Source organism: Brassica rapa, chromosome A05 (genome assembly GCF_000309985.2).
Source record: "Brassica rapa cultivar Chiifu-401-42 chromosome A05, CAAS_Brap_v3.01, whole genome shotgun sequence".
NCBI lineage: Eukaryota > Viridiplantae > Streptophyta > Magnoliopsida > Brassicales > Brassicaceae > Brassica > Brassica rapa.
Genome location: NC_024799.2, coordinates 26,871,809 through 26,892,815, shown reverse-complemented (window position 1 = coordinate 26,892,815; position 21,007 = coordinate 26,871,809). Strand labels below are relative to the sequence as shown.

General features: G+C 36.4%; 5 protein-coding genes across 5 annotated transcripts; 1 reads left to right on the top strand and 4 right to left on the bottom strand.

Annotated features, from left to right (window-relative positions):
* Window positions 1-3,025: 3,025 nt before the first annotated feature.
* On the bottom strand, window positions 3,026-5,984 carry LOC103854438 (sugar transport protein 6). The gene is made up of 4 exons (XM_009131371.3): window positions 5,053-5,984; window positions 4,645-4,964; window positions 3,675-4,301; window positions 3,026-3,590 (listed from the first exon to the last, which is right to left on the bottom strand). Exons 1-4 carry the CDS (start codon window positions 5,180-5,182, stop codon window positions 3,153-3,155), a joined length of 1,515 nt encoding a protein of 504 aa, XP_009129619.1. The 5' UTR covers window positions 5,183-5,984; the 3' UTR covers window positions 3,026-3,152.
* Window positions 5,985-6,232: 248 nt separating this feature from the next.
* LOC103854439 (long chain acyl-CoA synthetase 6, peroxisomal) lies at window positions 6,233-11,496 on the bottom strand. The gene is made up of 23 exons (XM_009131372.3): window positions 11,263-11,496; window positions 11,106-11,166; window positions 10,941-11,018; window positions 10,511-10,582; window positions 10,351-10,432; window positions 10,159-10,264; window positions 9,997-10,073; window positions 9,806-9,850; window positions 9,599-9,685; window positions 9,165-9,254; window positions 8,934-9,013; window positions 8,684-8,777; window positions 8,479-8,567; window positions 8,315-8,403; window positions 8,041-8,170; window positions 7,761-7,879; window positions 7,558-7,681; window positions 7,376-7,462; window positions 7,147-7,250; window positions 6,975-7,060; window positions 6,795-6,881; window positions 6,612-6,698; window positions 6,233-6,499 (listed from the first exon to the last, which is right to left on the bottom strand). Exons 1-23 carry the CDS (start codon window positions 11,378-11,380, stop codon window positions 6,410-6,412), a joined length of 2,082 nt encoding a protein of 693 aa, XP_009129620.3. The 5' UTR covers window positions 11,381-11,496; the 3' UTR covers window positions 6,233-6,409.
* A 261-nt stretch (window positions 11,497-11,757) lies between these two features.
* LOC103854440 lies at window positions 11,758-14,897 on the bottom strand. The gene has a single exon (XM_033291570.1). It carries the CDS (start codon window positions 13,659-13,661, stop codon window positions 13,089-13,091), a length of 573 nt encoding a protein of 190 aa, XP_033147461.1. The 5' UTR covers window positions 13,662-14,897; the 3' UTR covers window positions 11,758-13,088.
* Window positions 14,898-15,186: 289 nt separating this feature from the next.
* Window positions 15,187-16,352, top strand: LOC103854441. The gene has a single exon (XM_009131375.3). The coding sequence runs from the start codon at window positions 15,428-15,430 to the stop codon at window positions 16,136-16,138; it is 711 nt and encodes a 236-aa protein (XP_009129623.1). The 5' UTR covers window positions 15,187-15,427; the 3' UTR covers window positions 16,139-16,352.
* Window positions 16,353-16,653: 301 nt separating this feature from the next.
* Window positions 16,654-20,437, bottom strand: LOC103854442 (leucine-rich repeat receptor-like serine/threonine-protein kinase At2g14510). Its single transcript, XM_009131376.3, has 9 exons — window positions 19,862-20,437; window positions 19,234-19,780; window positions 18,222-18,685; window positions 18,014-18,149; window positions 17,857-17,928; window positions 17,672-17,740; window positions 17,483-17,554; window positions 17,084-17,155; window positions 16,654-16,986 (listed from the first exon to the last, which is right to left on the bottom strand). Exons 1-9 carry the CDS (start codon window positions 20,145-20,147, stop codon window positions 16,947-16,949), a joined length of 1,758 nt encoding a protein of 585 aa, XP_009129624.2. The 5' UTR covers window positions 20,148-20,437; the 3' UTR covers window positions 16,654-16,946.
* Between the last annotated feature and the right edge of the window lie 570 nt (window positions 20,438-21,007).

The following is a 21,007-nucleotide window of genomic DNA, read 5'->3' as shown; positions in this document are numbered from 1 at the left end:
ATATTGCTGTTATCGACAATATTGCCATATCAATCGATGTCAATGACCGTAATCAACTTCTACCTTTTTTATGATATATGTTAGCAAAAAATTTTTTTTTTTTGTGATATATATGTCAGCCAAGGTAGAAGGTTTTTTTTTCTCCTTGGACTAATTCATCGTGTTTACTAATAAACTAGGTATCTTTCTTGCACCATATGCAGTAAAAAAATTTAAAATATTTTTTTAACAGATAAATATAAATTATATTTTATAATAAAATTTTATTAATATTGTAAATTTTCTTTTTTTGTATCAATATTTTAATATAAATTTTATTTAATTAAACATAAAAATTATATTTAAGATTATGCATGTATATATTTGAAATTATAATCTTAGATAGATTTTTCTATCTAGTTATTTTAATTAAATATATTAAATAAATTTGTAAAAGTTGCATAATTACCAAAAAAATAAAATTAAATAATATTTATAAAATTTGTAGATATATAAGAAAATTATGATTTTATGATCAAATTTTTATAACGTTCTAAAAAAAATTGTATACATTTTTAAAAATTTTAGTAATAAAATTGTATAATTTAAAAATATATAATTAAATTATATTTTGAAATTTATAACGCCATATTTGAATATATTTATTTTAATGATGATTTATAAGTTATTCTCATATTCTAAAAAAATTTCCAAAAATATAAATTGACATTAAATGTAATATATGAGTTATTATCACATTTATTACTGACATATATTTTTGGTAAACTATATAGAATATGACAATAACTAATATATTACATTTAATGTTGATTTATATTTTTGTTAAACTTCTTAAAATATGGTAATAATTTATAAATCATCACTAAAATAAATATATTGAAATATGCATTATAAATTTCGAAATACATTATTTAATTATATTTTTATAATTATACAATTTTTATTACTAATATTTTCAAAATTTTCTACATCTTTTTTAAAAAATTAATAAGTTGTTAATCGTAATTTCATTAGTTTCTTTTAGATATCTACAAATTTTATAAATATTGATTAGTTATAATTTTTAATCTATGTGATTTTTTAGTAATTTTATACAAGTTGATTTAATACATTTAACCAAAATAAATAGATAAAAAATTAATCTAAGATTCAAATTTTAAATATATTACATATATATTATTAAATGTAATTTAAAATAAACAAATTTTTTTCTTAATTTATGCTTAAATAGTCAACTTTATATTAAATATTAGTCAAAAAAATAAAATATATAATATTAATAAATTTCATTTTAAATATAATTTAACTTTTTAAAAAATTATCACTGCACATGGTGTAGGAAAACACATAATATTAAACTATAAGACATGTCATCAATTTCAGTAGCCATGTCATATTTATTTTGTGAAATTGATTGTAAAAAGGACATGTGGCAAAATCACTTCGCAAATATAGTCTATGGGACTAGAATATAGAATGCAAAACCATGTGTGAATTAGTATATATATATATACTTAACAAACTTATTTTTAATATTTTTAATACAAATTTCAAATTATTATATTGGATATATTTTAAATTAATATTATATATAATTTTAATATTCATATTGGTAATCAATATATTAAAGATGTTTTTTGTTTCATATTTTTATTTTTAGGATGTTGATTTTGGATTAAAAAAATTCATAGTAATAATAAAATTAGAAAAGTTGGATTTGTAATAAAACACTTATTATACTTGTGGACTGAAAAGAACGTCAGCCATAACTCATAAAAAATCAACAAATAACAAAAGTGGAAAAACTTCATATATTATCAATAATTTTGATTTTTAAAACCATGAGAAAAAATAATAAATTGAAAAACATTACCTTTATATTTTCTTAGATTATACTTATATTATGCTTATTATTTTCCAATTTAGTTTTTCTGTTATTTAATATTTTATCCAAGTTTTTTTTGCTTCCATATTTTAAAAATATAGTTTAGTTAATTCTAACTTTTAGAAAAAAAAATTGAGAAATGATCTGGTATGGTTTTGAAGATAAACTTAGGGAACGATTGCTTTTAAAGATGAACAGTTACTAAATTGTAGAGTTTTTACTAAAGCAATTGTTCAGCTTTAAAAGTAATTGTTTTCTACGTTATTGAAGCCCATCTTATGATCCATTAAGAAGCTTATGTAACTATGTAACTAGGGTTTTATAAACCACTATATATGTCATTAGAGTGATTGCTAGTATGTAACTTTGGTTGTCATAGTTGTAGCCACATGAAACCCTTTTTATGATATCAATCAATCTTATTAACTCTCGGTGACAATTCTCAAGCTTCCTCTCTTTAGTTTCTTTATCATTCAATAAAGTTCTATGAGCTATTAGGTTTTCAATAAACTCTTTAGAGCATAAATCTATTTTATCTTCAAATGTCAACATCCGTTTCTCTTCAAAACCATACAAGATGGTTTTTCAATTTTCTCTCTAAAAGTTAGAAATCATGCGAATGCTTATCCACTTTGTGTTTGTTTGTACTTGTCCTCGTCCTTGACGACCATAAGTTAGTTTTCTTTTCATTTTCTCAAACCCTTTTTAATTAATTTGTTTTGTTTTCTAGGTGGACTTGTCCAGGGTAAAGTTCCTGTTCCCGGATTACGTCATGTGGTGCTCTCCACCAAAACATAAAATCTTCTTTTCTTTCATAGAATTATATTATCAAAACATATATAAGCAAAGTTTTATATTTCAAAGTACTAAATCACGTGTTAACACATGTTGTAAAAAAATATTTTTTTGAGTGAATAAATTTAACATTCTTCAAAAAAATAACATATATAAGTAAATAATTAATTGTTAAAGAAATTTTCATGGAATTTCATTGATAAAAACACCTAATCAGAATCAATAGGTTTGTTAGTTTAGAGGATTACTTGTGGACCAAGAAACCTATACTATAAAAACATAGGATTCTTATCATAAATTGTTAGAGAAATTTTCATGGAATTTCATTGATAAAAACACCTAACCTGAATCAACAGGTTGGTATTATTACACTATTTGTCCCACGAAACAACACAAGTAACGAAAGAGTTATACAAACATCAACAAAGTAACATGAAAAGAAAAACACACAAGAGAGACATATTGACTTCAATCAGTTTCTCTTCTCCACATCATCCTCATCAAGCATATACCTTTTCCAGAACCAATGAGGCTTCCACACACTCTCCCTCATATCATCAATAGCCACTCCTTTAGTCTCCGGTATGAAGAACATCGCAAACAGTCCCATCACAACGATCCAAGCACTGAAGAAGAAGAATATCCCCGATCTCATCCCGCAAAGCATCGACAAGAAAGCCTGCGCGATCACGAACGTGAAGAACATGTTGCACGAGACAGCAACGGCGAACCCTGCACTTCGTGTCTCTAGTGGGAAAGTCTCGCTAGGAATCAGCCATCCTAAAGGTCCCCATGACCACGCGAATCCCATCACGTAAACGCACACAAAGATCACAACCACTAGCGCTTGTGGCTTCCCGAGTGTCCCCGTCGTGCCTAAGTCTTTCGCTAGGATGATTCCAATGATCAACTGTTTCAAGAAATTGTTAGGTTTAGATGATTACTTGTGTAGCAAGAAACCTATATTTAAGACGCAACAGATAGGTTTAAGGACCTGGCAAATTAGCATGTGAACGGAAGATTGTAGAAGAAGGAATCTCCGACCAGTCTTGTCGACGAGGTAGATCCCGACGAACGTACTGAGAACGTTGATAGTTCCCGTGATAACCGCGGAGAGAAGAGCTGCTTCGCTTCCAAAACCAACGGTCTGGAACAGAACCGGTGCATAGAACATAATAGCATTGATTCCAGTAAACTGCTGGAAAAGCTGGAGAAGCATTCCGATGATGAACGGTGGGCGACTCGCTGGCTTCAACAGTTTCCTGAAAGGGTCCTTGACCTGACTCGCAATGTCACAAGCATGGACGATAGATTCATACTCTTCATTGATATCTTCAACTCCTCTGATCTTCCTTAGTGCCTCTTTGCCTTCTTCGTTCTTGTTGCGCTCGATGAGGCTCGTGGGAGTCTCGCAGATGATCAGTGAACCGAAGAGAAGGAAAACGGCGGGAATCGCGGCTCCACCGAGAGCAATACGCCAACCGTAAGGATGTACCTTGGCAGTGAAGTAATTGACAAGGTTGGCTATTAGGATTCCTATTGTGACCATGAGTTGGAACACAATGTTGAGACCTCCCCTGAGCTGTGCTGGAGCAATCTCCGACAAGAAAAGCGGCACTGCCTGAAAATGTAAGGTACATGCAAATTTTGTTTAAAATTATTTCTAGACCATGTTCAGGAAAAAATAATAACAAATGTTTGATAAAATAATGTAGTTTCAAAAGTTATTAGTCTCATCTATTTTTGTTTAAAGTGTTTTTGTTTTAATTTATAAGTTTTAAATTTTAAAATATATCTAAAATTTTAAAGTTTTAAATTCTAATTGTAACATTTCTCATAATTGTAATATCATAGCGTTAAAAAAATTCTAATTTATATCTTTAATTAAAATATATATATTATACGAAAATCCTGTTTAACTGCTCCATTACGGCTATGTCCCAGAGAGTTAATTATATATGTACCTGGTTGCCAAAGCCAACACCAAAGCCAAGCAAGATTCTTCCAAAAATCAACATGATGAGGTTAACCGCTCCCGCGGTTAGTCCCACACCGATCAAGAAGAAGATAGAAGCGAACTGCATCGTGGGCTTCCTTCCGAGTTTAGAACAAACGGCTGAAGCGAAGAAGCTGGCAACGAGCGCGGCTAGGTAAAGAGAAGATGTGAACAGCTGCAAGAACTGGTTATCATACTTGCAGTAATTATTCTCATGTGCGTGCTTCTTCCTCTCCCACACAGCAGGGAAAAATTCTTTCAAGAAATCGTCCATAGCCGTCACTCCACCTTTTTTTTAAATCACAGGTCATTAACATTAGCTAAAAAGAAAAAAAATCAAGAAGAGATAACTTGAGACACAAGAAAGAGAGTAAACCGGAAATTCCGATGTCGTAACCGAAGATCAAACCGCCGAAAGCAGCAATGACAACGCAGATAAAGACATAGACAGTCAACTTGGCTTCGAAAGCAGGAGCGTTCCCGTTAGATGATACAACAACAGCCATGGTTTGGTGAATATGGATCAGACACCACCACTCAAACTCAGTATATATGTAAAGTTAGATATATACAAAAGTTTTTTTTGTGTGTTAGCTAAAGATGAAACATGAAGGAAACTGAAGGAAGGAGACAGAGACCCTGCTTGAAATGACAGACTCTGTTAGATAGAGGATGAAGCAGATCTTATATTTATAGGACACGACAAATAATCACAGACCAAAGTGTGATCCAGACTTGTCTAAAAATGGGATTGTGGTTCCGAAATAGCACATGCGAGTTCCACGGTTACGGTATGGCTTTTAAGTTGCAACTGTAGATCATAATCTTGTTTTCTCTTTTACCAACTTATTTTTTTTTTGGATTACACAGTCAAATCTTCATTTACCATCAGATTGGGGATGTCTAGCCCGGTTAACCGAACCGATCCACTCAATAACCATATATCAAAGCTTAACCGGATCCTAAATTTGTTTTTTTCGGTTTTGTTTTGTTATACCCGAAATTAAAACAACATTTAACTTTCTTAAGATAGTAAAGCAACATAACAGTAATTTCAAAAACTAAAAAAACTAGTATTATTGTTGCGTGTGAATCTGAGCCTAATCTCCAAATCACAATCGATTTTGGATAACAGATGTGAACAGATATATTTGAATATGACTAGATGCAGAGATCAGCATTTAGGCTTTGATAATTTGACTTTCTTAAGATAAAAACAACATTTAAATTTCTTAAGATAGTAAAGCAGCATAACAGTATTTACCAAAGCTATAAAAACTAGCACTATCGTGGCGTGTGGATCTGAGCCTAATCTCCAAAATCACAATCGATTTTGGATGTATTGTTATATAACAGATGTGAACAGATTTATTTGGATATGACTAGATGCAGAGATTATCATTTAGGCTTTGATAATTTGTTATCACATCCACTTATAGACAAGGTTTTACATTGTTCTGACCAGTTTCTGTGGTAAAGAAAAGACCCAAAACATAGCAAGCTAATAAAGAATCGTCGTTTCGTGATAGGTTCGATGAATCTGCAATGAAAAAACGAATTCAGAATGTTTTGCCTTTCTTTATTACACAGAAAAACTTATTAGTATGTATATAATGTAGCACCTTTATTACGTTGACGAGCATTCAATAAATATGTAGCAAGAATAAAAATGAAAAAGAATACAGTTTGGGTGGACTTGTTGTTATTAATCACTCTGGAATCACAAAGCTTTATTAGCGGTGGGTGGGATCAGAAGCAGCAAGCTCCTTGTACATGTTTGTTATTGCTTCTGCGAAATATTCCTTTGCTTGTGGTCTCTTAATCTGCAGCAAACATTTCAATCAGTTTCATTTCACATTCCTAATTGAATTCACCTTTAATAGCTAAGTTTGAACGAAGTATATTATATAATTCGGAACTTATTGATCTACTTACCTTTAACGTCGGTGTCAACAAGCCATTTTCTAGCGTGAATGGCTCCAGCACCAACGTCACAGCTTTTGCAAACTCAAAGCCTCTCAACTGCATCAAAAAGAAAAGTCTTAGTCAGTGATGATGGTGTTTTTGAGAATAGTAACCAAAGATTAGATTAAATAAATGTTTCTGAGATGCAATTGCCTGAGCTTCTCTTCCAACAGCGTCCATGTCAGATACTACTGCTGCTTTCACTCTCGGGTTATTGCACAATTCCCTCGGATCTCCATGCTGCATTTAGCATATACTTGTATAAGGTTACTTTTCTAGTGTTACATCTGAGATAATTAATAATTTGGTGAAGGTAAGTTATACTTATATCACCTTAATGCCTTGCGAAGCGGCCCAGCTTTTAAGCACATCTGGATCAACCGATACAACAGCGACCAATGATGAATTAAAGCTATCACCTGAAAAAAAAATGGATAACATGTGAGATGGGGAAAGAGTTATGCAAATACTCAACAAAACAATTTAGAAAAAAAGATTCGCTTACCATATATGAAGCATTGTCCCACAAATTTGCATTTGGCATACACGTTTTCAATCTTCTCTGGAGCTATGTACTCCCCTTGCGCCAACTTGAAGATGTTCTTCTTCCTATTCAAATAATTGAGGAAAGTTTACTAAGATGATTCTCGATTCAAATAAAGAAGAGGCCTTCAGTCTTTGTGAGCCAAAGCATTTGTAGTTACTAATGAAACAGTGGATAACAATTAAAGTACCTGTCAATAATTTGTAGACGTCCTCCCGGAAGCCACAGGCCTATATCTCCAGTGTGAAGCCATCCATCTTCATCAACCACTTCCTTCCTGAAGATAGAAACATTTTACTGAAAGGATTATATTTTTGAAGTACAATTTGGTTAGTGAAAGCGGGAACTTGTAATGCAATTAGGTGTTCATACGTTTGAACTTCATCTTTGTAATAGCCTCTAAAAACAATAGGACCCCTCACACAAATTTCGCCGCGGGGATTGGGCTGATCTGCCGATGTATAGTTCATTTCCGGGACATCCACAAGCTTTATTTCTGAAAAAAAAAGAAATGCATTAAAATCACATAACGATTCAAATTGTATATTTAGTTCCGAAGCCAGTATAAAGCTCACCACAAGCTGGATTAGGAGAGCCAACATGTCCAATGAGGTTATCACCCTCGTCCATCCCACTTATAACACAAGCTGTTTCAGTCATCCCATATCCCTCTAAAACCCTTGCTCCAAAGCATCTGGGGCAGAGTTTACAAAATTAAATTAAAAAAAAAATAAAGAGAATCGCTAGCAAATGTCAAACAAGTTAAAGATAGAGATGGGATCATTGGGGACTAAAGAGTGTTAAGTCTATTGTATAGTATGACAGAACACAATATTTTAAAAGAAACCAACTTACATTTTCATAAATTCCATGACTTCAGGAGACAGAGGTGAAGCCCCAGACGTCATAAAACGAACCCGGCCTCCAAGTTTGTCCTTTATTTTATTAAAGACCAGCCTGTCCCATATTCCAGAAGCATTCTTTCCTGAACCAACAGTACGAAATACAAAGCAAATCAAACAACTTTAAGAACCCGACAGTCATCAAAATTCCGAGCTGTCTCGGATATTACAACACAAAGCCACAGACGCACATTGCAAATAGAGTTAATGTGCATGAAAGGACCTACCATTTAGGAGAGCCTGCTTCTTTGCATTATAGGCAGCATTGAAGAGCCTCTCTTTCAGCCCGCCAGAGGATTTTACAGCATTATTGATACTAGCAACAACAAGTTTACCATTGATTTAGTGAATCAGCCAAGAGCATATATCAACAAACTGAAGCCATTATTACCCATCATATATTCTATTGTATAATCGAGGAACACTGCTGAATACAGTAGGTCTCAGAGCCGCCAAATCATCCAGTAGTTTCATATTGTCCTGCAGAAAGTTTTCCAGGTGGTTCGTCCAATCAAAATTATATTTTCAGACATTTTGCCATCACGTTAAAACAAAATTTATGCCAAATAATTGGTTAAAAGGATTGAGTTTCCAACCCCTTGGTAGAAACCAACAGCAACTCCAAAGTACACGGTTAGGATTTGATTTGATCGTTCGTAAATGTGTGCCAGCGGGAGATATGAAATGTAACTGGAAAGTAAAAGAGAGTACGACCAGATTAGTTACAAGTATTTAATTGAGAAAAGACCACTTAAGAATAGAGGTACATGCAGTACATATATAAAAGGGAGAACGTTTAAAATCTTTTGCTATTAGTCTATTAGTAAAAAGAAGGAGTGTACTTACATATCTGAAGAGAAAAACTTCACACTAAAACTGGATCCAGCAACATTTGAAATCAAGTTTGCATGAGTCAATACGACTCCCTTTTCATCCAGAAGAAGAGCAGGCCAGGGAGGAATGAGGCATGCATAATAACATAAACAGTAATTTAGATGCTCTAGAATGTGTAAATATGAAATAAGGAACATTATTGTCCCAGATTTGAAGATCAATAAAATTTCAAGTAAACAAAACCTTGGGGGTCCCAGTTGTTCCGCTTGTATAGCATATGGTTGCAACATCATCTGGTTTTGGTGGTACGAACGGCTGAGGTTTACTGCGTCCCTGAAACAAATTTAGGTGGTCAGAAAACTGTGAACCAACATGTACCACAACTTATGCTTCACGAAGAAAGGTACAGAGTGACTATAATATCTAAATGGGACCACTATGATGAGATATATGGGAAAGCTGTAGGTGTAGACCTTATGTAAATTAAAGTCGAATTATAGGTAAAAGTACAATGATATAGATGTAGATTTGTGCATGTATGACTACTAAGTGTTCAGTGTATATAGTTGTTGAAAATTCACAAAGACTTAGTTGATAGAAAGTCCCTAATCCTACTTATCTTCAAATCACGGATATTGCATTAGAGTTTCCAGAGTAGATAGCAGAGAAGAGTATACCTGATTCAGTAACACTGAATATGAGACGACTTTCACTCCTGCTGATGCGGGAAGGGAAGGCAAAGATTCATTCAACCCTCCAACAACCTACTTGGTACATGAGAAGTCTCAGAAAACAGAGAGAATAAAACTAATTTGAAAGCTGTAATTACAATACTCAAGAGCGTAATCAATAATTAAAAAAAAATAAACGAGGTTTCTTCATACCACCACGAGGCGTACACTTGGCATCTCAGACAAGCCGCTAATTAACTGCAAGCTCCAGCGATAATCCAACCAGGGAAGCGAGTAAAAGGACGTCAGAAAAACGATCAGTTAACTAAGGTTTTATTTTTATCTCACTATCATCCAGGCAACAATTAAAAAGGGAAATTCAGGCATTAGATTGATGGACTTACGGAGTTTAACGTCTCCGCCACACAAAAAATGGCTTGCACATTTGCATGATTGACAATAAATTGTACAGCATCAGGACCTTGAGCAGTTATTGAAAGAAAAAAAGAAAACATAATTAGAACATCTCTAAAAAAAGCTTGCAAACAGATAAACAGAATACTTACCAAGAGTATCATACAAAGGAACCGACACATAAGAATAAGCAGAACAAGCATGATCAACAATGAGCCACTCTGGGCGGTTGATAAAGTAAATTCCAACAGTAGATCCCTGATCAAGAGAAAACACACAAACCTCCGTCAGCTAAAACAACAATCCAGGAAAAAAAAGAGAGAGTTAAAATCAAAATCATTTACCATGGTGATTCCGTGGTGAACCAAACCAGAACCTATAGCAGTTCTCGCCGTACCAACTTCACCATACGTCATCCATTTGTAGCTAGAAGAAGAATAAACCAAGGTCACGTAACAGTAAGCTTAGGCATATAAACAGAATCATTAAAAGTTAGGAGCTCACTCTCCAACTGTTCCGTCGACGCGAACGCGAGTTCCTAAGTACTTGTAATCCCGAAAATCATGAACAGCATGCCTTCATATTCAGAAAAACACAGTAGTATTAATCAATATTTTTAAAACCAGACCGCAAACTAGACCGAATAATTATTTGGGTCACGGTTCAATATTTTTAAACAAATATATAATATTATTACATATAAACTATTTTTGTTCATATGGTTAGTTTATATATTTTCAATATTTTTAGTGATTTTTATAAAATTCAGTAATTTCGAAATCCAATCCTACTGTTCATGGTTGAACCAGTTATTAGACTGGCCCTACGTGACCGGTTCATCATCGAACCTGGTCCAACCACCTGGTCGGTCCGGTTTTAATAATCAGAGGAGTTTAATTAAAACTGATATAGAAGAAGGATTCGAAATCCATACTCAAAGTTGTCATGGAGAGTGGCGATATCAGGATGATCAGGGAATCTGCTAACGAGCTTAAACGGAGATCGAGCAGATCTATAACAAAATTCAAATCGAGCACAACGTTAAAACCGTTGAAAGGAAGAGAAGAAGACGACGATGATCGTGGATGATGATAATAACCTGTAGACGTTCCAATCGCCAGTGCTCAGTTTCTCGGGAAGCGCAACGCTGTATCCATTATCTGATCAATGATCAGAATCGTAAAGAAAAAAACGATAAGGAATCAATCACAAAGATGATCGGAGCTGAGAGGAGGAGAAAGATGGGAGATACTGACCGAGACAGAACTCGCCGGCCGTGGGATTGGAGCGGAGGAGAGGGGAGGAGCGAGAGGACGTGACGAGATGGGAGTGGATGGAGTTTATGCGGCGGCGCGCGGCGGAGGAAGAATCCATGATCCGATTCGGAATCTGAATAAGAGAGAGAGAGAGAGTGGATTGATCCGGGAAGAGAGCACGCTTTTTGTAACTCTCTCTCTCTATGCTGATGTCGCTATCCGTTGATTTCGTGAATCTTATGAACTTCTAATAAAATTGCAAATAATAAAATAATTAATAACACGTCACGAGATAAATGAACTTTTATTAAAAAAATTCTTCTTATTTGTGCAGTGATATTAATTCAAGGAAAATTAAGCTAAATGGACCCTACGAGGCCCATTAAAGGTAAGTCTATTACTGATTTTGTATTCTTTATTTATTTGCAATCCAGCAGAAGGCCCATTTAGTGGATCAATTTTTTAAATTGAATGTAAAATTAGATTCAATTTGTAAAAAAATAAAAACAATTATATTTAAGGAATAAGAATCGAAACTTTACCAGTGAGAGGAGTTGCTAAGTTCTTTAGGAGATGATGAATCCAGAAACTTCCAGAGTTGATCCACATTAGAAATTGGTGATCTAGTCATCCGATGACCTCTTGGATCTCTGTGTAGATCTGAAGCTTTCTAGACTTAGCTAGACACCAACATAGATCATCTCTGGGTGCATTTCCATCATAAAGACTTGGAGAATGTTGGGTTTTGGACCGTATGAGTAGATCTTCCACGATCTTGTAGACCTTTTTTTTATGCTTCATTTCTCGATTCATTGTGAATGATTTTCTAGAGGCAGTTTGGTCATATGAGATCAAGTACACATTTTCCGCTTAAGATGTGACTAACTAACGACTTGATGTGAGAGATGGTTGTCTCTACATCCAAATTCAAGTTAGAATAAAATTTGAGGTAATTAGCTATAATCGAAACATCCAAAAGTCACAACATTAAGAAAATCAGAAAATTACCTTGTTATCGTTATGAGTGAAGAGATGGTGAAAGTTTGCAAATTTGGAGATTTTGTTGAAGTCTTCTCGTGACAAAGCTATTTCACGCTCTTTCGTTTTATCTAACTCAGTTTAAGGCTTGACTACAAAATAATTTGTGAACAAATGTGTGTACAGCAGTATGAAAATCAGAAAGTTAAATTGTCCCTTTCTGAAAATTATTTTACAGAATCTCAAGACAAATTTAGTGAAGGTTCTAACGTGTAATAGATAACAGATCGAACCCATTTCCTTTATCATGGATCATGCTCTACATCACGATATATGTTTGGATCATATTTAATAATACGTTAAGTATATATTTTATGAGCTCTAAGATTTTTAAACATACCTTCTAATGTCACATATTTAATCAGTAAGGTTTTTAATGTTTCATGATCATTTTTCATAACCTTTGTACTCAGATAAATGTTTTCTATTTCACTATTTAACTATTCTATCATTTCGGTATTTCACATGCATCTCGTATACAAGCTAAACTGTCTTTTATTTCTCTGGAGGTTTAGTTTTCTTCTCTTCAAAAAAAAAAAGAAAAATATATTATATTTTTCCTTTGTTTAACCATACTCATCACTTTGAATTCATGTGGAGTTAACTTAACTAACACCTTGATTTAGAGTTCAATTGGAAAAAAAATTAAACAACACAAGAGAACACAACAGCATACAATCTTTATGATAACATGAAACTAGAGTTTTGACCCAAAATAAGAACATTAATTAAACTAGAGCTAATATGCCTTATTAAGCCTAAGTTTGCCTGAAAAAAAACATCAAGGTTTATAGTTTAGCTTCAAGATCACACACTTGATCCACCACTTCCATTGAAGGAACGCTAAGTACGAGTTTGCAATGTGATGTTGTGTTCAAGTGTGCCTTAAAGATTCCCAACACTGTAATTTTCCCTGGCATATTTGCCTTTGTTTCTATCACAATTTTTCTTTGCAATATATCTTGCAAAATATCACCTAAATTGGCAACAAATTTATCGATCTGAAGAACAAGAGGACATGGCAAAATCGCGGAGCCTTTGGCGGGAAGTGTGCTCGAAGGAAGAGTGAGATTTCCCACCAGAATATCCCTATAATAAACCAAGTTTTCTACTGTCTTGTATTCGAAATCGACAAGATTAGGATTCTTCAACAGCATTTGGAGTGTAAGTGTGAAATTGATCTGGACGTCAAGTGGCGGTGATATATGTGTGGATACACCTTCAACAGTCGAAGACAAGGTTTGTAATACAGGATGTTTTGGTTTGAACACGGTCTGCGAAAGGATCAAAATGGTCATAAAGGTGATAAAAAGGATGGAAATGATTCCAGAAACTATGTAACAAATACGTCGTTTGGTCATGATTATAGTATTGTTATAGGTGGATGCTTTTGTCTCTAAAATGTATTATAGTTTACAGAACTTATAGGCCACTTTCTTGCAAAGATTCAAAGTAGAAAGTATGGATACATTTAAGAAGAATGAGTTTTGATACATGATCTGTGATAACTGATGACAGTTTGTATTCATTTTTATGGCAGTAATTAGGTGGAGATTTGTTGTTTTATAAAGGTTATTCTTAAGTCAAACTAATTTATGAGGCAAATCTGTTTCCTTCGATAAACTTCTCTTCCTTTGGAAACAGTAACGGACTAACTACATGTATTTTGACTCATTGATTTGTAAAGATTTCTTACTTTGATTGTATCGATAACTTATATCATAGATAGTATTGGGTTCAAATAGCAACAAATTGTTATTAACCGGTGAAAATGTTTAATAATAAGTGGATGGATCATCTGTGGCCGATGGGGAATATGTATTTACGGATTTCTTACTTGAAAAAAAAAATCCAACCTGTATCAATGTTAGTGACTATGGTAACAATAATATTGTATTCTTTAGTATGTACGATAATATAATCAGAATAATCTGCAACCAAAACGTTGACAAAGATGAAAAAATAGAACCAAAACGAGTGGTCCAACACCAAGAAACCCGCATCTTAACGTGCTTCCAAGTATTTACTTGAATCTATCTATTTATTGTCATACTATTTCAATATATACCCCCATTTAGTTTATATTATTATTGTCTGTGTCTCTCCATACACAAAATCTTGCTTATTAGTGTTATGTATTATGATGATATAATTTGTGGACAAATATAGACATTAATCTATAGGAAAAACGATAATAACCTTTCTGTTAAGGAAAAGATTATTAAGTTTAAATGATGTCTGCTGGTACCTTTTGGACTCTGGTTCTAAATGATAGCTTTAGAATAAAAGGCAAATTAGAAGAAGAAAAGAGCGAAAATGCATTTTATACTAAGGTCCATATATCTCCCAAGACGAAATACAAGTATATAGTATAGTCGTACTTGTATGATATATTCGTAAACGCATCTTAAGCTTTTGCATTCTATTGCAATTTTATTTTAATTTCTTTTTGTTTGACGTCATCTATATAATTCACAAGATTTAAGAAACAATACTTGTATAAATAAACAAAAGGCTACATATATATTATGTAAAATTTTAACGTCACAAAAACACTATAAATGTGTAATAAATCACATGCAACGACTCGATGGTCATGTGCCGACATGTGTTAGCTGTTCATTTACCCTCCTCCATGCACCCTCTCGTTGATTCCCAACTCCCATGGACTGATCAATCCTTTTCTCCAATCAGGAATAAACATATTTTCCTTTTCTTTTTAAAATTCAATCTCGATCGATGTAAGATTTTAATTATATTAACTGTATAGTTGCATGGCTCATCGCTATTCTTAATCTCCAATAAAGTCTTTAAACTCACAACTCTAATTACATGTCTGTAATTTGTCTGCTTGTGTCTCCCCCTAACGTGTCCATGTGATCTCCTTCCTCATTAGTACTATTCTAAACTCAATTTAATTATACTTAACTAATTAAATTACGAACTCACTCTGTTTCTTCTCTCTATCATTCTTTTTATATATTTATCTCCATCCTTCATCATGCATTACTCTCACAACGTCTACCACTAGCTCCAACTCTCCTCTTCAAACTTTCACACATAAACCAATCAGACACACGTCTACAGCACGATTTGCTCACTTTATAAGTAGAGAGATCAATCACTCATGGTCTCAGAAGCGGTTTCGAAGATGGAATCACCACCGTTGATTGGACCTCGTATCTCATTCTCAGCTGATTTATCCGACGGTGGAGATTTCATCTGCATCAGCCCTGTAATCTGCAAAGAGCTAGAGAGAGAAGTCGTTAAAGGGTCGGTGAAAGTCTCCGACTTTGAGTTCTTGTCGGAGAATGTGACTCCACAGAGGATGCACACCGCCGACGAGCTCTTCTCCGAAGGAAAGTTGCTTCCTTTCTGGCAAGCAAAGCACTCGGAGAAGCTTAAAAACGTTAACTTGAAGACCAAGGAAGACGAACAGAGTCGTAACGTCGAAGTGACGATGAAGAGTAATAACGATAACAGGGTGAGTTGGTTTATAGACGAAGACCCATCTCCTCGTCCTCCTAAATGCACTGTTCTCTGGAAAGAGCTTTTGCGGTTGAAGAAACAGAGGAACTCCTCTGCTTCTTCTTCGGTGAGGACTGTGTCTTCGTTATCTCCGTCTTCTTCCACGTCATCATCGAGCTCGCTTGAGAGAGAGGAGAGAGAGAAGGAAGGGAAGAGAGGTAAGAAAGGGTTAGAGAGGACGAGATCGGCGAGCATGAGGATAAGGCCGATGATTCACGTCCCTGTTTGCACTCCTTCTAAATCCTCTGTTCCGTTGCCTCCTCTGTTTCCTCTTTCTCTTAAGAAGAACAGAGCAGAGAAACGCACTTGAGAAAAGTTCGAATCTTTATTTCAATATGACACATTAGTGGTTAATCTGTCATGTAATATGTAACTCTAATGCATTTGATCAAGCTTTTATTCAGATGTTGTGTTGAGATCTAAGTTCCTCTGTTCTTAATCTGTAATTTCATCTGTTTTTTTTTTCTTGATTCAAAAAAGTATGTCATTATCAACAGATGAAGATGTGATTTAGATGTGTTGTATGTTGAGATGTGAAATGTTGGGAGACAAAAGAGTAAATGTCAAAAAAATAAAAAAAAATGATGAGGTATGAGATAGAATGAACAGAGTTTTTCTGTTTGTTAGTTAATGATGAGGAAAGTGAATGATGAAAAGACTGATGGGCACATGCAAGATTCAGATGTTTTCTCAAAAATTTACCTTTTCTCTGCACCAATTGATTATGCTTCACCATTTTGGAACTGGGCTCCATTGTTTTCAGACTACAGCTCTCGTTATTCACATTTCTTTTGTATTCTTGTGATGACATCTTATTTAGCAATATAAGTACATAACTGATAGATATTTGATCACTGATTCCAGGTGAGAATGGATTTAGTTGACCATTACCACTGAGCTCAATAGAACCGGTCACCACAAAAACTCCGGTTTATCTCATTCATAATACAACAATGATGTATTTTTTTTCATTACATAACATATGCAATCTGTATTCCCTTGTCTCCTCCCCCAATGTTGTTAAAAGAATGAAGCATTAAGATACGTGAGGCTTCTAATTTACACACAAGCTCTAACACAAACTCGAATCAGTGTCGTCTTCTTCTTCAAAGGCTGAATCAACGTGGGGGTTGAGTCAGAAAGGGATTACCAGAAGTCCTGCAGCATTAAAGCATCAGAGAGTATTTGCATTAGCCAATTTCAAAGTCAGATTTGTATGGTGAAAACCACTTTTTGTAAATTTGTAGCTGCTTACCTTAGCTCAAGTCCTGGATTCTGAACAAGATTGCTAGGAACTTGGCCTGTTAGGTTGTTGTTTTGCAAGAACCTAAATATATCACACATAACTAAGTCAGAAACTCATCCCCTAACAATTATATGGAGACATATAGTTCAAGTTTTATGGAACTTAGTTTATAGAGGAAACATGATTAGACTTATGGTTGGGTATAATGCACTGTTTAATATGGTCTTTGAATCTTATAAAGTAAAGCTAATAGACAAAAGAGTAAGGGCTAAGTGTTATTTTTACATAATGAATATAAGGTATCATGTCTTTTCCATCGACAAGGCAAGAATCTTGAGCAGACAATATGAAACTTATTCTAGAGAAGCATCCAAACAAATAATAGTAATATGAGAAAAGAAATCTTACAGCTCTCGCAAACGTGGCACTCCACTGAAAAATGAAGGAAAAGTTCCACTGAAACGGTTGTCTTCCAAGTGCCTACAAGGGAAGAGAGATGAGATTAGCTTATGAATCACTATTCCATTACCACCTATTGTGACTGACTTGGCGCATATGTGCAGCACAACTAGTGAAACGTAAGAACTATCTACTTACACTGATTCCAGCAGTTTGAGTGAACCGAAGTCAGGTATACTTCCCGAGAGAGAATTGTTTCCCAGCCAACTGTGCCACAAATGAATATCAATCAATGTTTTTCACGTTGAAGTATATAACTAATTGTACAAAAGTAAGCAAAAAAAAAAAAAAACTAATTGTTCACGTTGAAGTATATTACTTACATGGAGGACAATGCTGTCAATCTTGAAACTTCAGGTGCTAACGAACCAGAAAGTCCCATACTCGTTAAGTTCCTGAGACCAACAATGGATTATAAAAAAGTGTAAGTAAATCTCAGACAAACACAGACGATTTAATTTGGCAGAGTTCAAAACTCACAAAGCTACTATGCGTATTCGAGGACCTTCAGAGCATGTAACTCCAGTCCACGAGTAGTTTTTAGGCATACAAGGATCTCCACTCCAATCAACAGGTACGTTCTTGAAACTGCTTTTAATAGCATTCAGAGCAGTCGCTGCAAAAGAAAGCAGAAACATAAAGTCAGCATTTAATGGCTTATCAAACTACCATACAATAACAGTCGTACCATCTCGAACAAGAGTTCTCCCTCCAAGAGCTATCAACTCAAACATCTCACCACCATTAACAAGAGGGGGAAGCGTTGAGCCACTTCTAGGACTCAACTTTAACGTCGTTTGACCTTCAAGAGGCCACCTGCTCGCGAATATAACCGCACCAGCCGGAGCAACAGAGACCTCTTTATAATACGTTACACCGTTCACAGAAACATCAAACACTCTGGACCCACCACCGTCCAACGAATCAGAGTCATGAGCAAAGTATAGGGCGATATAATAAACAGAGTTTTTCAATGGCATTGGAGGCCACGTGAACTCCAGAGGCTGAACCTGAGTAGCTCTTAGATCCGTGTTGAATATCCTCGAAGGCGGAAGGTTCCAGAAACCAGAAACCTCGAGCTTCCTGTTGTTTGGTACTGTCGAGTTCAGCGAGTAGGGCTCCCAAAACCTATCAAACTCATCATCTGGAAACCTGAACGCAACATATAATACCAGAGTGTCGTTAGCTCAACTGCAAAGAACCCCCACTGTGTCAGAGGTCCCCGGTTCAGAGTGACCGTTAAACTAATATTACATAAGGTCTAGGCAAATTAGACCTAAACAAACCATTTTTCTACACTGATTTTCGAAGAAATCGGTTTAAGCGCTCAAAAAATCGGTATGGGCATCTGCCTAAACACCTAAAAGCTCCAAAAATCGGTCTAAGTGGCGCCTAAGCGTTCGCCTAGTCGGCAAATTGGGTATATGAGCCATTCCAAAAAACCGGCCTAGCGGCCAAGGGGTCCTCGAACCAACCTATCCTCCCTATCTATTCCTAGTCAGGCGACCGCCTAAACAATAATCCTCTATAAGATGTCTAGCCACAGCCTAACGATTTTTAGAATATTGAAGAATCCTATAGATGAAGACATGGTCTCTGTGGATCCCATTAAATTTCATAGCAATTTTTTTTTTTTGAAAATTGCATTCACTTGGAAAAGATTCAACATTTTCAAACTCCAATCTTCAATTTTTTACTACCTGATGATTGGTCCACTGTACCCAAAAGCATGCCTAGCAACAAGACTAAGCCCAAAGCCTCCAAACTCAGTCGAGTTGTAAACAGAGCCATCGAGCCTAACAACCTCCAAGGCCGAGATGAACGGATCAGAAGCCGTGTACGAGTTGGACGCCACGCAGACGCTCATCGACTTCCCCTGCGCCAGAAACACTCCTTCGTAGTAAGAAGCGAGCCCCTCTGCGTAATCCGCCGTGGTGTTCACGACTCCCCAGAGCGTCCCGTCGACGATCTGGTCGAACACCGGCGGCGGGTTGGCTTTCCCGTTGACTCCGCCGTAGAAGTACGTCGTCCTGATCGTGTACTTCCAGCCGCGGGAGACGGCGACGACGTAGCAGAACTTGCGGCGGGTGGCGGCGGCGGGGAAGGATCTGACGGTGGATAAGACTTGGTCTAGCACTTGTTCGGAGACGTTTTTGGATGTTCCGGCGGAGATGAAATCGCCGTCGGGTTGCCAGCTCCGGCCGGCGATTACGGAGGAGGCGGAGGCGCCGCAGTCGATCAGAGTCGCTGGAAAAATCAGAAATCGGGAAATTGAGAGGAGAGGAGATCACAGATACTAATACGAACAAAGAGAGGTGTAGATCATACCGGAGGGCTGAGAGAGAATGGAGGAGACGAGGGAGAGCACTGCGAGGAGGATGAGGCGGAGATGGGACATGGCGGCGGAGAAGCAGTTAGCATGAGAGAGAGAGAGAGAGAGAGGAAGAAGAAAAGAAGGTTTAGGTGGGAAGAAGGAGGGGGAGGGGTTGACCCTCCAGCTCCAGAGATGAGAGAGAAAATGACAAAGAAGCAGAGAGAGAGAGTTAGAGGAACAGGTCAGAGTCAGCGAGGAAGGAGACGATTTTTTTTTTTTTTTCCGTCTAAATATTATCATTAAAAAGGGACAAAGCCCAAACAGAACCAAACCACAATCGGCCCAAACAGACCGGCCCAACTAAATCCAGAACGAAAGGCCATCAGCCCCAACAAACTGGGCCTTCAGCCCACACCCAAACCCTAGGTCAGGGAACACTAATTTTCGCGCCACACCGAACGACGGCGGCGCAGCCCAACCCCCACTCACCACCGCGCTAACTTCACGTCGCATGGGATCTTTCATCGGAGAGCATCATTCCCATCGCGATCTCATCCGTATCCCATGCCGACAGGACCAAACACACATCAACCACGATCTGTGTAGTCTCATGAGAACCGTCTACCATTGACCCAACACCCCCGACATTCACGAGTCGTTTCAGGTGAGAGATCAAGAGGCGGAATAGCTTTGAAGCTTGAGAATCCGACAACACCGAGAACGAAAGACCAGAAAAAAAAACTACAACTACAAAGACTGAAGCGAAAAGACAAAACCAAAGCCGAGAAGAGCGATACTAACTGAGCTACCGCCTTCCGGAAGCAGGAGCCGGCGATGACGGTGCTAACAGAGCCACCGTCTCCCAGAAACAAAGACCGGCGGTCGTAGAGCTGAGAGAGCCTCTACTCCCCGGAGACTAACACTGAACTCACTAGCCGTCTGCCGCTTCGATTAACCGTTCTTCACCCCTCACCCCGGATCCAGAGAAAACAGCATCGCCGCCGTCTGGAGCACCGTACGAGCCGAGCCCTTCTTGGCGCAATACCCTACCCAGAGCCGTCGGCATGTCGGGGGAATCGGTAGATCGAAGCCCACAGCGGAAATCCTTGACTTGTCCGGAAGAAAATGAACCACCGACGCCGGCACGCGCGCGGACGCGC

Excerpts from the sequence above, each read along its gene's own strand:
- LOC103854442 (XM_009131376.3), bottom strand. The coding sequence starts at position 20,147 with ATGATAATATTTAGACGGAAAAAAAAAAAAAAATCGTCTCCTTCCTCG. Across the intron at positions 18,686-19,233 it reads TACAGTGGACCAATCATCAG|GTTTCCAGATGATGAGTTTG; the intron begins GTAGTAAAAAAT and ends TGTTGCGTTCAG. Across the intron at positions 16,987-17,083 it reads AATCCAGGACTTGAGCTAAG|GACTTCTGGTAATCCCTTTC; the intron begins GTAAGCAGCTAC and ends TTAATGCTGCAG.
- LOC103854440 (XM_033291570.1), bottom strand. The coding sequence starts at position 13,661 with ATGACCAAACGACGTATTTGTTACATAGTTTCTGGAATCATTTCCATC.
- LOC103854439 (XM_009131372.3), bottom strand. The coding sequence starts at position 11,380 with ATGGATTCTTCCTCCGCCGCGCGCCGCCGCATAAACTCCATCCACTCC. Across the intron at positions 10,074-10,158 it reads TCCTTTGTATGATACTCTTG|GTCCTGATGCTGTACAATTT; the intron begins GTAAGTATTCTG and ends TAACTGCTCAAG. Across the intron at positions 7,880-8,040 it reads GTCATGGAATTTATGAAAAT|ATGCTTTGGAGCAAGGGTTT; the intron begins GTAAGTTGGTTT and ends ACTCTGCCCCAG.
- LOC103854441 (XM_009131375.3), top strand. The coding sequence starts at position 15,428 with ATGGTCTCAGAAGCGGTTTCGAAGATGGAATCACCACCGTTGATTGGA.
- LOC103854438 (XM_009131371.3), bottom strand. The coding sequence starts at position 5,182 with ATGGCTGTTGTTGTATCATCTAACGGGAACGCTCCTGCTTTCGAAGCC. Across the intron at positions 4,302-4,644 it reads GTGTTGGCTTTGGCAACCAG|GCAGTGCCGCTTTTCTTGTC; the intron begins GTACATATATAA and ends TTACATTTTCAG. Across the intron at positions 3,591-3,674 it reads TTCACATGCTAATTTGCCAG|TTGATCATTGGAATCATCCT; the intron begins GTCCTTAAACCT and ends TTCTTGAAACAG.